This window comes from Sycon ciliatum, chromosome 7 (genome assembly GCF_964019385.1).
Source record: "Sycon ciliatum chromosome 7, ocSycCili1.1, whole genome shotgun sequence".
Classification (NCBI taxonomy): Eukaryota; Metazoa; Porifera; class Calcarea; order Leucosolenida; family Sycettidae; genus Sycon; species Sycon ciliatum.
Genome location: NC_088649.1, coordinates 8095572 through 8111290, shown reverse-complemented (window position 1 = coordinate 8111290; position 15719 = coordinate 8095572). Strand labels below are relative to the sequence as shown.

The 15719-nt window shown below is 44.4% G+C and overlaps 1 protein-coding gene across 1 annotated transcript; it reads right to left on the bottom strand.

Annotated features, from left to right (window-relative positions):
- Window positions 1-10404: 10404 nt before the first annotated feature.
- Window positions 10405-13931, bottom strand: LOC135820890 (zinc finger protein 354A-like). Its single transcript, XM_065333939.1, has 3 exons — window positions 13360-13931; window positions 12697-12845; window positions 10405-12162 (listed from the first exon to the last, which is right to left on the bottom strand). Exons 1-3 carry the CDS (start codon window positions 13756-13758, stop codon window positions 11028-11030), a joined length of 1683 nt encoding a protein of 560 aa, XP_065190011.1. The 5' UTR covers window positions 13759-13931; the 3' UTR covers window positions 10405-11027.
- Window positions 13932-15719: the final 1788 nt, after the last annotated feature.

Below are 15719 nucleotides of genomic sequence, written 5' to 3'. Positions count from 1 at the left end.
GATACTCTAACACGTGGAGTAGTGTCCTTAGCTTTGAGTGCTGGTCACGGGGTTGCGCCGAGCCACGCTGGTCACTGTCACTGTGAGTGTCAGTGTCATCGGCCCCGTGGTCACTTGATGTAGCTGCGTTGGCGAGGGCTTGTGCTTCGGTGATACAAGCATCGATCACGGCGCCGAGTTTCTGTAGTCGGCTGCGCCGAAGGTACAGAGTACCAAGAAACTTTTTCTTTGGCATGACTTATACGACTGTATACTAGTCTACGAAGTGGGTGTACTGAAAATCTACAGTCGACTGTCATTCGCCGGGATGACTCGAACTGTACGAGCACGAGCGGAGAAACTTCCAACGGAGAGCTTCAACAAAAATACTAGAAGAGTTTAAAAGGTTTCGGCACCAGTTTGTGCGGAATGAAGTTTTGGGTACAGTGAGTGGGAGAGCTAGGGGTGAATTCAAACCGCACAAGGATATAGAGTATTGAAACAGTTTCCGTTTCTTTGAAGCGATATGGCAAGAGCGAAGAAACTTGCTGTTGCCCCAAGGTGAAACGGAAAAAGACTAACTCAACAGAAAAGAACAAGATGGATGTCATGTCGTGGTCGAAACGCGCTGGTCTGGGTGTGAGCCCAGAATGGCGAACTCGCGAGGTACTACGTATGTAACTGTAAGTGAAAAACGAGGAGAAAAAAGGTGAAGCCAGATCACGACTCCTGTACATGTAGTAATATGATGACTTGCTTTGCATTATGTGTATAGCTGGAATAGAATCACGACACGCGTCGTGAAAACATGTCCAAATATTGGAACACTGGGTGCGATTGTCGGGCAGCTCAACTACATGTATCTGACAGAAATGATCATTCAACCACCTTCTAATAATTGTATCGCTCTCGTAATGTTCATTTGCGCAAGACTAAAGTTGGAGAATGAATGATTGTATCTCACCAGTGTGGAGTCATGAACATTCTATATTAAAATATAGAGTGTTCATGATTCCACATTGGTGAGATATGAAACAGGTCACTTCAGAGTTAAAGGATTGCGCTTGCATGTGCGTTCATCAACAAACAAACAACCTTCCAGCCCTCATTGACCTGGACAAAGCCAATGTTAAGACCACATTTCACCCGACACAGTCAAATTTCCCATTTTGCTCATACCTGGCTCCTTCAATCCCAGAGGGGACCTTGGTCGCCCACTATGACAGTTGCATCCAGGTTCCTTGGATATCGGGCAAAATAAAGATTGACTCAAAATTGATTGAAATAAGGTACAAGAACGAGGGTTCACTGCTGCTCACAACAACAAAGAGCCTCCAAACCAACTATGTTCACACGGCAATCCGAATTTCCTAGTAATGCTAAGGGCCTATCCACACTACAACTAAAACCACGTACAAGTCACTTTCCCTTGTAAGTTGTCATGGAGAACCGTGGGAAAGGGCGCGAAAGTGAAAAAGTCGCTTGAACGTAATCAGCAACTTCCGAACCCCAATAAAAGGCCTCTTTTTACTTTCAAGTAGCTTTTCCAGGTTTCGGAAGTAGCTAGTTGTTGAAGTATTTGTTCAAGTATCTTGAGAAAATGCCGAGGGTTGTGTTCTGTGAAGAGCTGAAAGGAAAGGTCATTGAGCTGTGGGCTTTCAGAACAGAAAGCGAGCAATGGGACGATGAAAAAGCGGTCGGTGAAGGAGAAGGAGATTGCCGTGAAGTTGAATTTATTCGGCCGCGAGCTGCATGGCGATAAATTTCAGAATGAGATCACAATTGACGGCCAAGCGAAGTAGTGCTTGCACTCAGGAGCAGCAAGAGTCCTGCTGGGGGAAAGAAAGAAGATTGTGACTGTTCACCCGTTTCCAAATCGCGCATGCAGTCAAAAAAACTTGATCGGCTCAAAGATTGGCTGAGGTATGTCGCAAACAACAACCTCTTTCGTCTTCGATTGTCCATAACTGGAGGCATTCTCCACTCGAATCAACAAACAGGGAGACATAGGTAGGAACAACAAGATAAAGCCTCCACGAACTATTTTCTTAGTCGATGATTTCTCTTTCAGATCAATGTGGAACTCTCTGAGATAACATTTTGAATATGAAGGGAAATTCCCGCGGGCGCTCCTCAAAAGTCATTGCTTATTTATTTCTACCCTTCCTCTCTCCATACTTCTGTCCCCCCCCTCTCTCTCTCTCATTCCTTTTGTCGTCCACATGTATCAAAGGAGGCGAAATCGCCTGTTTGTGGTGCGACGTTAAATAAACTTCTACAACAACAAGTCACGTTTCACGCCGGCTGTTCTTGCCAGTGTGGATGCAAGTGCACTTGCACGCCACTTGAAAGAGGACGCTACTACGTTTTGCACCTGTAGTGTGGATAGGGCCTAAGTCATCCAACTCTCGACCGACTTCGTACTTCTGTTGCATGAGCGGTTGAATCATGCATTTTTGAGGTGCCCAAGGGCAGTGGCTGTGCACCAAAAGCAACGTTTTTCGATACTTGATTTTATAACTGCAATGAATGCCTGAAATCTTTGACTGCATTTTCTTCATTTTCTACTTGTACGTCAAGATATCGATTCACAAGTGAAACTCTAGTGCACTAGCTGCCCAGAACAAGAGAAATTGTTGTGGTCTCTTGGGCTACCGTTGCAGTCCTTGCTGATTTGTTTAATGTTGTTGACAGTATTGAGGCGCAAAACAAAAACAAACAAAACGGCAAATATAATTTACTAGTTCTATAAGCAACCAGACTGGTTATAAAATGACCTGCGGCTATAGGCAGAGACCTGACTTTTAAATTCATGGCTAACACCAACTCAGTAAAATAGACAACAATCATCATCATTCTTATGGATGTGTTCGTGCCGGTTAAACATTTCTGCAGGTAAGGTAACCACCTCACTGCTGATCTACTGGATTTCACGCCTGTATGTGAAGTGCATGTTCATGCAGTAACTTTGAATACGAGACTGAATTTTGCTCATATTGCATGTATGAAGGTTGTCTTCTTTATGAGTGTGGGAAAGAGGACACCCAGATAAATATTCCACACAATGGCTGTATCTAGTAGGTTTACGTTCTGCTTATTGTCGATGTCTTGTTCTGTAGAAATACGATCTACATGCTTTGCTCCTCAAGGGACAATTCAATGCGTGCCGCGTTCATGAGCACGTAGAGTTGATTGTCGCCGGAACAACGCACCACATACCTTGCACTGGTGAGACCTCTCCCTCGTATGAATCCGTTCATGACGACGAAGACATGACAGTAGCTTGAACGATGCTCCACATGTATCGCACTTGTAAGGCCTCTCTGCTGCGTGAATACGTTCCTGATCACGTAAATTTGATGATTTCGCGAACGATGCTTCACAAACCTTGCACGCGAAAGGCTTCTCTCCGGTGTGAACACGTTTGTGAACTAGTTAATTACCAGACAGAGAGAAGCGTTTGCTGCATACATCACACTTGAATGGTCGCTCTCCAGTGTGAACACGTTTGTGAACTAGTAAATTACCAGACAGAGAGAAGCGTTTGCTGCATACATCACACTTGAATGGTCGCTCTCCAGTATGAACACGTTCATGGCGACGAAGATCATTTGCTCTCTTGAACTGTCTGGAACACTCCTGACACCTGTGAAGGTTTTTACTCATAGAACGTTTTACTTGATCTAGAACCGTAGCGGTACACTGTGACCCAATGGGCTGATGTCTGATAACATTTCCGCGAACTCGTTGTATGTCGATTGCATCGCTTTCTTCCGATGTCTCCTTTTTTCTCGTTTCAGAAATTCTACTTTGATGAAACGGATAACTGGAGAAAGACGTATTCGCTGTCGATTTCAGCACTGGTTGTCCAGGCTGTTCCGGGTCGGCATTACTACTACCCGTATCTCAATTCTAAAGATTTTCCCGGCAGAGCGTCCTTCCTTTTATCGTGCCAGACTTGTCCACGTCTACTTGTAGATGATACACCACATCCATAATGAGCTAAATAACTTGCTGAACTACTTTCTTTCTTCGTTGATCTTGTCAAAGGCCGTACAGTCGGTGCCCCGGAACTATCGTCTTTGTGGAAAGATAGCGTGTCCTCTGGATCTAAGTGGGGCAATGCGTCTGCTGCCGCATTCTGCATACTTTGACGACCGCCTGTGATAGGTGACTCAGAAGTTGTCTGAGCAGAAGGTGTGCCATATTTGGACGAATTCCCACTAAGGAATAAATTCCTTTTTATCCTGATTAATGGTGGCATTGGTGGCAGCTCATTAGAGTCCACACTGCAGCCCGACATCGACTCCTCCCCATCTTCCATTTCTCACCCAAAACTGCAGTACAGTAAGGGATGAACTATACGTTACTAGCGGAACGAGAATACCAACAAAGCTAGAGTAAAAGACAGATTGAGCACTTTAGGGAACAGAAATCATCATGATGGTGACGCATGGTATTTCAATGGTAAGTCAGTAAAAGCCCACGTGACAAATTATGCGACCTTCTTTCACACTTGGTAATGATAAACTTCTCGGCAATCAGAATTGCACACGCGGAACGAGGTAATACTTTTGCTACACAACATATTTTATCTCTATTACGCAAACCTCTAAAATAATAATAATACTTGTAATAATAATAATCTCTTACATTTCAAAGCTAAAATTTCACGCCATAGAGCGTCGAGATTTTATTACCCTAATCGTCCACTTGATTTCACGGTATCACTAAATGAACTGTTACAGGAATAAAATATCCTTCTGCATCAGCCTTTAGTGACCTTACAGATGCAGTGACCCATCATTACATAACCATAGACTGAGTAAGGCGTGACTATTTTCGCGAAATCCTGACACAGGGTACCCCATGCCTACTCCGAACAAAATGATTTTTGTTTGGTAATCCATTACCTAGGCCACCACTTTCCCTTAACACTCTTGGACTGTTCTTTGTACAGATGTGGAGGTAAAGGCCTAAGGCGGTATAAGCAATCAAACCCACTACATTCACACATTGCGCTCGGACTTGCGTGTCGCACCCTACGTGCGAACTAACTGACTCCTATCTTGGGTGTGAAACCCGACTCCAGGAGCTTCGCCGCAGAGCATCAACCACTTCTCCACACGTTTGTCTTCAATGCAGACTCACCATTTTCACGGGTTGTAGGCAACGTTGTGAACGGCCAACGGGCCTCGCCTTTTTTCTGCACCTCCATGAGCCACAATGACTCACACTGCTGCTGGAAGTTCGCTAGGTGTTTGTCGTGCTGGAAACGCTGGAACACTGATAGTACTATATAGCAGGTAGCCTGCTTCCTACCTGCACAATACCCGCTGACTCAGCAATGCTGCTTGAACAGGCGACATCAGGTATCCTCCTTCCTACATGCATTTACCGACACAGTCCTGTATGTGTATTGGAAGCTTGTCATACGCTTGGCGTTGTCCACCTTCTATTCCACTAAAGACATTATGGTCACATTGTTGGCCATACTATGCTGTGGTGCAAGTCCATTCCTAGGCTCTGTTATATTAAAACATTCTTGCTAGATAAACCTCCACGGCTAGTAGTATGAATAAGCCCATTGCTGTATGATACATTAGAGCATTGTTGGAGCGTGCGTGAAGATAAGATTGTCTGCTAGATATTCCTGTGCATAGCCACAGTTTGCTGGCGAGAAGGTTAAGCAAAATTGACTGCAGGCTTTAAGATTTGACTTCTTATATTTGAAAACTTATCTTTGACTGCTAAAACATTGAGAAAGACCTCCGCTTCGCCTCGGTTTTTAATTGGCTTTTGTTAAATAATTATATCGATCTCGTACTCAGTCAATTTTCGATACAATCATATCCAAGGGCTTGGCGGTCCACACCCGTCCGTGTCCCAACAACACACGTCTGACACTGAACGATTCTCATTCGGCTCACTGGAGCAAGGTATGGGTGATCGCCACTCCCAAAAACGAGTCCAGCTATTTTTACGTGGTGCACTACGCCCAGATATGAGGAACTATTAGCAAGCCGTGAAACGGCAACGCGAAAGGGGAGCTGGGTTAGAGTCCCGTCCCGACCACGCGAAACATACTCGTGTTTGACGATTTCGGAGGTGTCTACTCGTCATGACCGCAACGAGTGGGTTTTAGACAAGTGCGTGCAATTTCAACCATGATACTGAGAATACCACCGTAAATCGCGCCTCTTTTGTCTTTGCGATTTTTCTGAAATTTCCAAAATGTCTCACCAATTCCTGTTGGAATAAATAATTATGATCTCGAAACGTACCAAACAACCAGCAGAATCATTGATTTTGGCATAACTTTTACCACCATGACACAGAACAGGATCCTGGGTAACCACAGTGCCAAACATAGGGCCTTTTCAAGACAAGCTTCAGCTTGCTCGCTCATTTTTGGCTCCTGCTCCGAAACGTTAAAATATTCTCAACTGACTAGCTCCATTGTAAAGTCTTTCGGAGAATGTTTTGGCATGGACATAGTGAACACAACCCTTTGCTGCACCCATCCATCGGCGATGTGACTGTCATGGGGTTTCTTTCACTTTCATTCGGGTAAAAGTCAGTCAGGCTGAGAATTGTTCTCAAGAAAAAGTTCGCAAAAATCATTGCCAGTAAAAATGATCAGAAAGCTGTTTGAAACTGGAAAGCAGCCGACTAGCGTAGACGGGTTGTAAACGCAAGAAGCTAATTCTAAATCACGTGGTGTTTCACGTGCGGTCTGATGAACTCGCTCCCGTTGACGTTTCACGGCTTGCTAATGGTCCCTATGGACTCACAAACTTGTACATGACTTTGCCAGGTCTCCCTCCAGACGCCAAATGTTTGTACTTGTAGTAACCGCAAATGGTAGCCATACCAGCTGATCATGACGATGGTTTACTTGATGACGATTGAAGGTTTAACATTTCCTAATCGCAAGCTTGATTGCTACTTTCTCCCAATTAAGAGAGCATGTCTGAGAATACCAAAGTATGTGTCCAAGTGGATCTCTCCGATTTCGCTCGAAATTTGCAGGTAGGTTCCCTTTGAGGTGTGGATCGATTGTGTAAAGTCCTTGAAATTGTTTCTGAATGGAACCTTGAAATTTGCGTACCACTTAAAAATGGCCGAAATATCACGTTATTTAAGGGTCCCGGAACGAGTCACGCCACAGCGTAAACGAACAAGCTATGAACAAAACTCCATTAAGCCACCGTTGCCTCACCTTAGAGTTCCTGGAGCAGTACCGCTTAACCACGACAGGATCCCAGAAGACGAGGTCCATCACCCCCTGACTCCACAAATGATCGTCTTGAAAGCGCTGGCAAAACAGCCAGCTACGTTCTCAATTGGCCAGAACTATACACAGGCAGATAGTAGAACACCTCTTCTAGGGCTGAGGACATGTCCCCCATCCTCCTTTTGGGGTTTTCTTGAAATAAACTTTTTGGAATTTTTCCACTCGACCATGCTGAAATACGGCCAAAGTCATACCTGCGCAGGAAATCTCGCCCCTCCGCGACGTCTCCTCAGCAATTTCTACTCCAACCCTACTAAGGCCGCGGAACAAAGTGTATTGTTGGCTCTGACAATGAAAAGCAACCGTGATCACTTGTCACTCCAAATGACAAGCTTCTCCTTGCGCCAACAATATTTCTTTGTGCGACTGTTGATGCAAAAGGGACTGAAGTCCTGAGCGCAGTCTTTGAGTTTGATTGCAAGATGCAAGGTGAGACCGCCTGCACTGTGATGTAGGATGACGCTTCGTGGATCACGACACGCGGCCATTGATCGCGAACGTGCCTGGAACGCTACTCGGAACAGACCGTGATGGCAGAGGTAAGATGAGCTGAATTTCCTGCTTGATCTGCTGGGAGCCACCACAAACTGTCCTAGGAGTGTTTCAATGGCAGCAAGCCGTTTAAATATGCGCCCCCGTACAGCATGGAGAGTTATGCATCTTTCACACTTACCTCCTGCAATCCCGAACATAGTCCAACAGCAAAAGTCCCTTGTTTTCATGTCAATGCTCGACAAAAGCTGTTGGCTCGGTCGCTTTGTGTTGACTGGCACGCGAGTAGCACTGACTGGACGAACTAATTATTACTATTATCAGCCTTTTCACGTTTACATCGCCAAGCAAGCTTGGCTAGTCTTCGCCTAGGCCAAATGGAATGAAGAATGCGGAACGAGCGGGATCAATGAGGTGCTAATAGTAATACGCATGCAACTGCAAAATAGGAAAGAAAGAAAATATATATCAAAACAGTCCAAAAGCACACGAACTGTCACCTTTTGACTTCAACAATACAAGAAAACCGAAACTGCTGAGTACTATACGGTCAGTGTGATACATGTACAGATAATTGACGTACATAGTGTCAATAGGCGCTGACATAATACAGGTTAACATAAGTGCAGTTTTTACTGATAATTAGTCGGGTTGTATCGCGACGACGGCCTGGCTGTGTTCAGGAATGCATCAGGACATGAAGCTGACCGAATAAGAAAGGAGATGAACAAAATATTCCAGAACCTCGGACTGAAGAAAACGATACAGACAAACCTGAAGAGAGTCGACTTTCTGGACGTGACATTGGACCTGACCACCGGAAAGTACTGCCCTTACCGGAAACCGAACGACAAGCCGATGCACATCAACTGCCAGTCAAACCATCCACCTACAATCATCCAGAACCTACCTGCATCGATCAGCAGAAGACTAACAGATATTTCCAATGATGAAGACGTCTTCATAGATGCGACGCCGATCTACAGTGACGCGCTGAGGAAGAGTGGATACCGGGAGAACGTACAGTATTTTGACGAGCGTAAAACGGACGAGACAAAGAAGAAGAAAAAAAGGAATCGCCCTCGGAACATCATATGGTTCAACCCACCATTTAGCAAGAACGTCGCCACCAACGTTGGACATCGCTTCCTCCAGCTAGTGGCCAAACACTTCCCCAAAGGCTCAAGCCTCAACAAAATCTTCAACCGGAACTCTGTAAAGGTTAGCTACAGTTGCATGCAGAATATGGCCACTATCATCAAGCAACACAATAACACGATTATGCGACCCAAGAAACAAGCTAACGGAGGTGACAACGATACCAGGACTTGTAACTGTCGGGCGAAAGACTCGTGTCCACTGGACAGAGCGTGTCTAACGGAGGGCATCGTATAGAAGGCAAGAGTCACCGCAGGTATGGAGAAGAAGGAATATACTGGATTAACAGCAACAACATTCAAACAACGCTACTATAACCACCAATCCTCATTCCGCCACAGACAACACGAGAAGGACACCCGCCTATCGCAGTACGTCTGGACCAAAAAGGATGAAGGGAAGGCATGCAGCATTCAATGGGCGGTACACCGCAGAGCAGCGGCCTACAGCAACAAAAGCAAAAGGTGCAACCTGTGCCTGGCAGAAAAATTGGCAATCGCGCAAGCACCCAAGCACCTCTCTCTCAACAAAAGGAGTGAGCTTGTATCGAAGTGTCGCCATGAGAATAGGTACTACCTTCGGAACTTTAAACCATCTACAGCCATCACCTAATTAAGTAAGAGACAACCAGCTCCGGTGGTTGTCACCTTTCACCACTGCTGTCATTCACGCTTTGCACTGCCACTATTTACACTTTGCTTTGTGAGTATATAAACCAATACTGATCCAGATTTCCAATTACTGTTTTCTGATGATCGCTTAGCGCGTGAAACTCTGAGTAAAAACACTTCCTCTGTCCTCCTATTGTTTGATATTAGTGTAGCTGAGAACTATGAAGTGGAAATCTACACAAGAGGAAGGTGCACGCTTCATGCATAGTTCGCGCCTACTGCGCATGCCCATCCAGTGATGTAATTATTATCACTCGCTCTTTCCATGCATGCCCTGCATTGATAGCTCACACCTCCTCTACATGCCCATGCGTATCCCCCACAATAAGAACAAGCTATCCCGCGACAAAAGCATTAGTTGTCTGATGATTGCCTTAGCATTTAGCTACGTGCATGAAACGCAGCGTTACAACGTATGTTTCTATAATTGGTGAAACCATTCTTTTTGACCTTTGCAAGAGGAAGGTGGAATAAAAAAGGTGAAGAGTATTCTCTTTATTATCAAAAGTCATTGAATTCAATTAGTCATTCTGCGCTCTGCTAGAAGGAATCAACAAGGTGTACCCTGCAATCGCCACACTAAAATAAATGAAATCAATGTGTATGGAGTTTTTGATATTTTTATCCACAGGCAGGGCTGTATTTCCAAGTGATGGGGACTTGATCTTCTGTTACCTAATATCCTTCTGTTATTCAGAGCTGAAAGTATCTTTAGATCTCTCTTGCAGTAGATCAAACTCTCCAAACAGCTCTCTGTTGGAATCCGGAGTAGGATCCTCGAAAAAACACGTAGTACACGTGGTAAAGCGAGATTTCGAAAGTGTTTTCGAAGGATTTGTACGAGACCAAAATTGGAGAGCACATGATGAATAAAGAGCTCTAAAAAAGCGATTGCGTGGAAGAATTGATTCACAAAACCTGATTTACGATAGATGTATGCTGCGATGTATTACGTACTGCTAACTGGACAATGACGAGACGTAAGCTAGAAACAAAGGTGTTTGTTATGAAAACCCAATTTGTCTGACTTTTAGCAGGATGGTCATAAGATGGGATGTTGCTATAGGCAAAAGTGTGATTTGTATTACAGGGCAAACAAGGAGATGTACACAAGCCTAGTACAATATGCAACGATTGATCGTTTTTAGTATGAATGTGTTCGTGTGGTGTAAACTTTCAACAAGTAACCCATACACCTAAATATTGGACTGCTAGCTTTCCAATATGTATGTGTAATCCCATGCTCATAGAGTAAATGTTAGCGCTAGATGTTTGAGCACAATCCATGTATGGGGTTTGTCTTCTGTATGCGTTCGGGCATGAGGACACGACATTGCAAGTGCCCTGAATGACCTTTTTCTGTTGTATTCACGTTCATGATCAGGTCGATTTCCTGGTCTGTTGCAATACGATCTACGCGACTTGCTCCTCTAGGAACGATCCAGTTTGTGCATGCGTTCATGAGAATGTAGACTTGATAGCCGCGTGAACGACGCTCCACATGTCTTGCATTTGTAAGGCCCATCTCTAGTATGAATACGCTCATGAACCCGAAGAGTTGACAAATGCTTGAATGATAATTCACATTTTTCGCACTTGTAAGGCCTCTCCCCTGTGTGAATACGTGTGTGGCAACGTAGTTCGGAAGATGTCTTGAACAATGCGTCACATGTCTCGCACTTGTAAGGCCTTTCACCTGTGTGATTCCGTTCATGGATATGTAGACTAGATGATGCCGTGAACGATGCTTGACAAACCTTGCACGTGAATCGTTTCCCACCGGTATGAGTACGTCGGTGCACTAGTAAACTGCTGGAATGAGGGAAGTATTTGCTGCATACATCACACTTGAATGTTCGCTGTCGGGTATGAACACGCTCATGCTCACGAAGTCTGGATCCCTTACAAAACTCTCTCGGGCAATACCGACACTTGAGTAATGTTTTAGACATAGAGCGCGTCTCTTGATCTAAAACCGTAGTGGCAGCCGTAGACCCTACAGGTTCCTGTCGGATATTATGTCCCCGTCCGACTTGCCTCACGTTCTCATGCTCTTCTTTTGCCGTATTTTTCCTTCGTGTTTCAGAAATTCCTTCAGCATCAAACGGAGGGCTGGCTAAAGATGCAAATGTTGGCGGTTCCATCAGCAGTTGTCCAGGCGGTGCTCGATGAATATTGGCACAAAACGTTGAAGATGAGTCTCTTCCGTCTCTAATCATACCAGATATACCGGGTGTTGCCTCATTCGTCCCTTCTTCGTAGGCGTTTTGATGAATGAACGTGTTTGTGGATGATCTCATATCATACGGGTTCATTGTTGCAGCAGCAACCTTAGCAGTTGAGACATTCCATGCCGCCATATCAGCAAAAATCTCTGCAGCACGACTCTGTGTATCTTTGTTTTGGCAGCGATCGGATGTATACGGTGCGGTAGGGGTGTCTTCGTGGAGGTAGCTGTGTAACTGTCTGGTTTGTTCTGGACCCCAACGCATATCAGCATCATTAGAATAGCCTGATATAACTTCTGTCCAAAGTTCTTTCTGCTGATCGTTAATCTGAGTACCGCTGTGGACGAAACAAATGTAAACAAAAGTATAGCTTTTGTTCCTTTTCAAAGGACTCTAAGCGCATAGTTGGGACAATACCTCATGCTTGTGCACGTGGAAGAACCATTGGATACAAGTTGCTACCACACAACAACAAGTAGAACTAATTGGTATTCGAATCTTACAATTTTGGACAACAGCATGGCTACGGGACATGATTAAACGACCCACCCCTATTGTTTAGCCAGAAACTGATATAGTCAGACACACATTAATCCACCTGGAAGTGAACACTCGAATTAATGTCAGGATTAACAATCCACCACTTGCAAAGAAGTTCAACAATTATGCACGTCATTGACAAGGCAGAATGACCCTCTGAAATACATCAGTATACTACAGTCATTCGCATGAACGACAATGTGCTTCATCACATCTACTCCCAACACGACACAGTTTCCAAGCAACATACAAACACATTCAAGATCTTAGCATACTCTACAGTGTTGCTAATTATAACAATTGATATTATCAACAATTTACTCGGACTTACATCGCTTCCAGAGCAGGTTCTTTTTGGACTGAAGTTTCCGAAGGAACTCCTAAACCTGGGATACTTCCGACTGGGCGAACAGATGGCATTGGCGTTGCGGAACTGCATGGCGAGGTATATACTCCTCCTATACCACCCAACTTCGGAGGCTGTATTTGGACATAATGTGAAAGCGTGCGTTTTCTAACGATCATTGTTATTATCACATATGTATCCTTCAGTGATGTCACAATGTGGCACATGTTGGGTGTTCAATAAAAGCACATTATTGTTTCATTGTTCATTGCTATAACGATGATTCCTGTTGAGTGGCATGCGAAAAATTGTTGGATTCGTTGTTCATTTTCACGATTGCATATTCTTTTCTCATTGTTATTGCACAATATTTCCACTATTAATACAGTGTTTCTATAAAATATCCCCTGGTCCGTTCAGCTTGTTCTGTTTTTGCGAATGTAAAATTGTCGTCCCTTCGCAGTTTGTTCATCGAAGCTGATAGTTAAATGATGTATAACACCGATCTCGGTGTAAGGAGCAAACCCTCTTCCTATAATTGAAATACAAACTCGAGTTCTTATGCCTTTGCCGTTTACAGAGAGTCTCCCCCCCCCCCCACTGAATGTAGTTTCATGTGTTTAGAACCTCATTATAGAGAAAACATACTGCCTTCACATAGTGTCCACGTTGTCCAAGGTCGCAAACTGTCCGGCTAGCAGCGCCCCTTGAATTGTCCTTTGTGAAGTCGTTTTCAGCCGTCCTGGAATCGTCACCACACAGTCCCTGTGTATGTTTTTCTCGGGAATCTCCGGCACTTGCTTGGACGTGTGACTGAGTTTCAAGAGGATTGAGGGTGGCAGTCTGCACCGTTTGTTCCCTGGAATCCGCGTCCCTCGCTCTCTGCTGGTTGATATTATACTCGTATGGTCGTTCCTCGCCAAGACAAATAGAGACAAATGTACGAACTGCTCGATCGACATTTTCTTGGCTCCAGCAATTGTCCTCATCTTTGACTAAATCCTCTTGATCGCTTCGTTGGGGATCGCTGTTTTCCCGGTCTTCCATAGCACTTTCCCCGTACAATTGAATCCCAAGAAGAAACCAATTTGTGTTGCCGAAAATGAACAGAACCCCACTCTTAAAGACACTGACTGGCAGAGGAGCACACAACCTTGAAAATACAAACTCCAAAACTCAACTCAAGTCATAATAATATCATAATGAACACGGTTCAAAATTCATAGATTCGTTGGAAAGAGAGAGAGAGAGAAAATGTCAAAAGGCAGAGCTTATCAAGGGACTGGGTAGCTATGGAAATGAATGTGCTAAAGCGCGAATCTAGCTACCCAGGCCAACGGAAGAAAAGGTTAGAAAAGGGGACAAGGGTGAGTACGAGAGTGTAAAGGTGAGCATGAGCCTGTAAAGGTTAGTACGATTGTGCGAGTGCGTGCATATGTGAGATCGTGAACCTAACAGAGTTGTAACTATGTCATGCAGATTCTATTTCAAAAACTGTGAATGCTTCACCATCAATGGGCACTTCCTTCAAAACAAGAGCGGCATCATCCTTACCTGTGTTGAAATCATTATCTTACGTGACATGCAAGGGTTGACGAGTTTAGCACACCATTGGTGAAATCTCATGAGAAACAAGAACAATTATCGAACTTGTGGTGAACGATTTTTGGGGTCTGATGCTCGTCCTTTTTGCGACTCCAGTCTGAGTGGTGGGAGTTCGCAGAATGTGGCGAGGAGTGGGTTTTCTTCAGGTCCGGTGAGAAGCCAGTGTAAGTCTGCTTGTTGTAACTCGAAGTTGCTTTCTTGTCTAGCAGCTGTTCGTCTCTAACATGTCGATACTTTAATCAGTGACAATTCAGGGCCGTTTGACAACGCAGAGTTTGCTCTCAGCGCGACTCCATCGATCCGGCAAGAAGGATATTTTAAAATTCAGCTTATAATGAAAATTCTATTTCTAGGACTCGGATGACAATGCTCCAACCACCAACCATGTGTTGACATGATCACGGTATCTGATTGCAGCAATACAGACTCTTAATACCAAGGCATGTGTTTATGTGATAATGTGCGACATCAAGCTTGCATGGACATGATCTATAAAGTTCTCCATTATAACTTGAATATTAGCCCTGCGGGTATGTTGGAGACTACTCTAGTTTATCATCGAAGCCCTTCTGGAATGCGCTTATAATAGAGACTGGGTTTCTACAAGAGACTGGGCTTGCAATAGGAATAAAATGGTATAGACCAGATGGGAATGGGGATGTTATGTCCATAGAAATCAGAACGATTCTCTTTACTGTTAGCCTCCTCAAAAATGCACGAACTACACGACCAACTTACCAGATACACGTTATAGCCGTGAATTTACGTCTTTACCCAACAGCTCGATCTCTCGAAGAGTACCTGAAAAGCGCGTGCTCAAACTTGTGGCGAGTACGTTGTCAAAATGGCAACTAAGCTGCCTGGAAAATAAGTTGCAACTAGCACCATATCGCGAAGTCCAGTGCATCATACGTGATCATTTGTCACGCTGTCAACATGCCATCATACATCATAACATCGTGAAAATCGTGTTAATGATCAACCTGATTTTCCAGATTTTGATACTGATCTTGGTTGTTTATCAACCCTTAAAAATCGTTCGATCTGCATGTCATGTGGTGGTCGACTCAAAGGCCAGTTTCAGGACGTAAACATATCGGTCACACATTGAGATTTGTCCGTCGGAAAAGGTTGTAGAACGTACGGGACGAGGTACATAACATTATGTTCTTCAATTGTGCAGAGCAACTTTGCCGCTCCTCTATGAATCGCCATTTCTTTACTGGATGTAGCCATGACTCTACGTGTCGGTGATGTAAATACTACTCAGGTGAGGTACTGGTGGCAAAGTAGGGGTTTGTTCTTCCCTCCATTTTGTACTCTGTACCAGGACTTGTTTTTGGACCTAAAAAATCACTCGAATTTTGGGCCCATTTCGAGGTAGTCTAAAAGTCCCAAGGTGT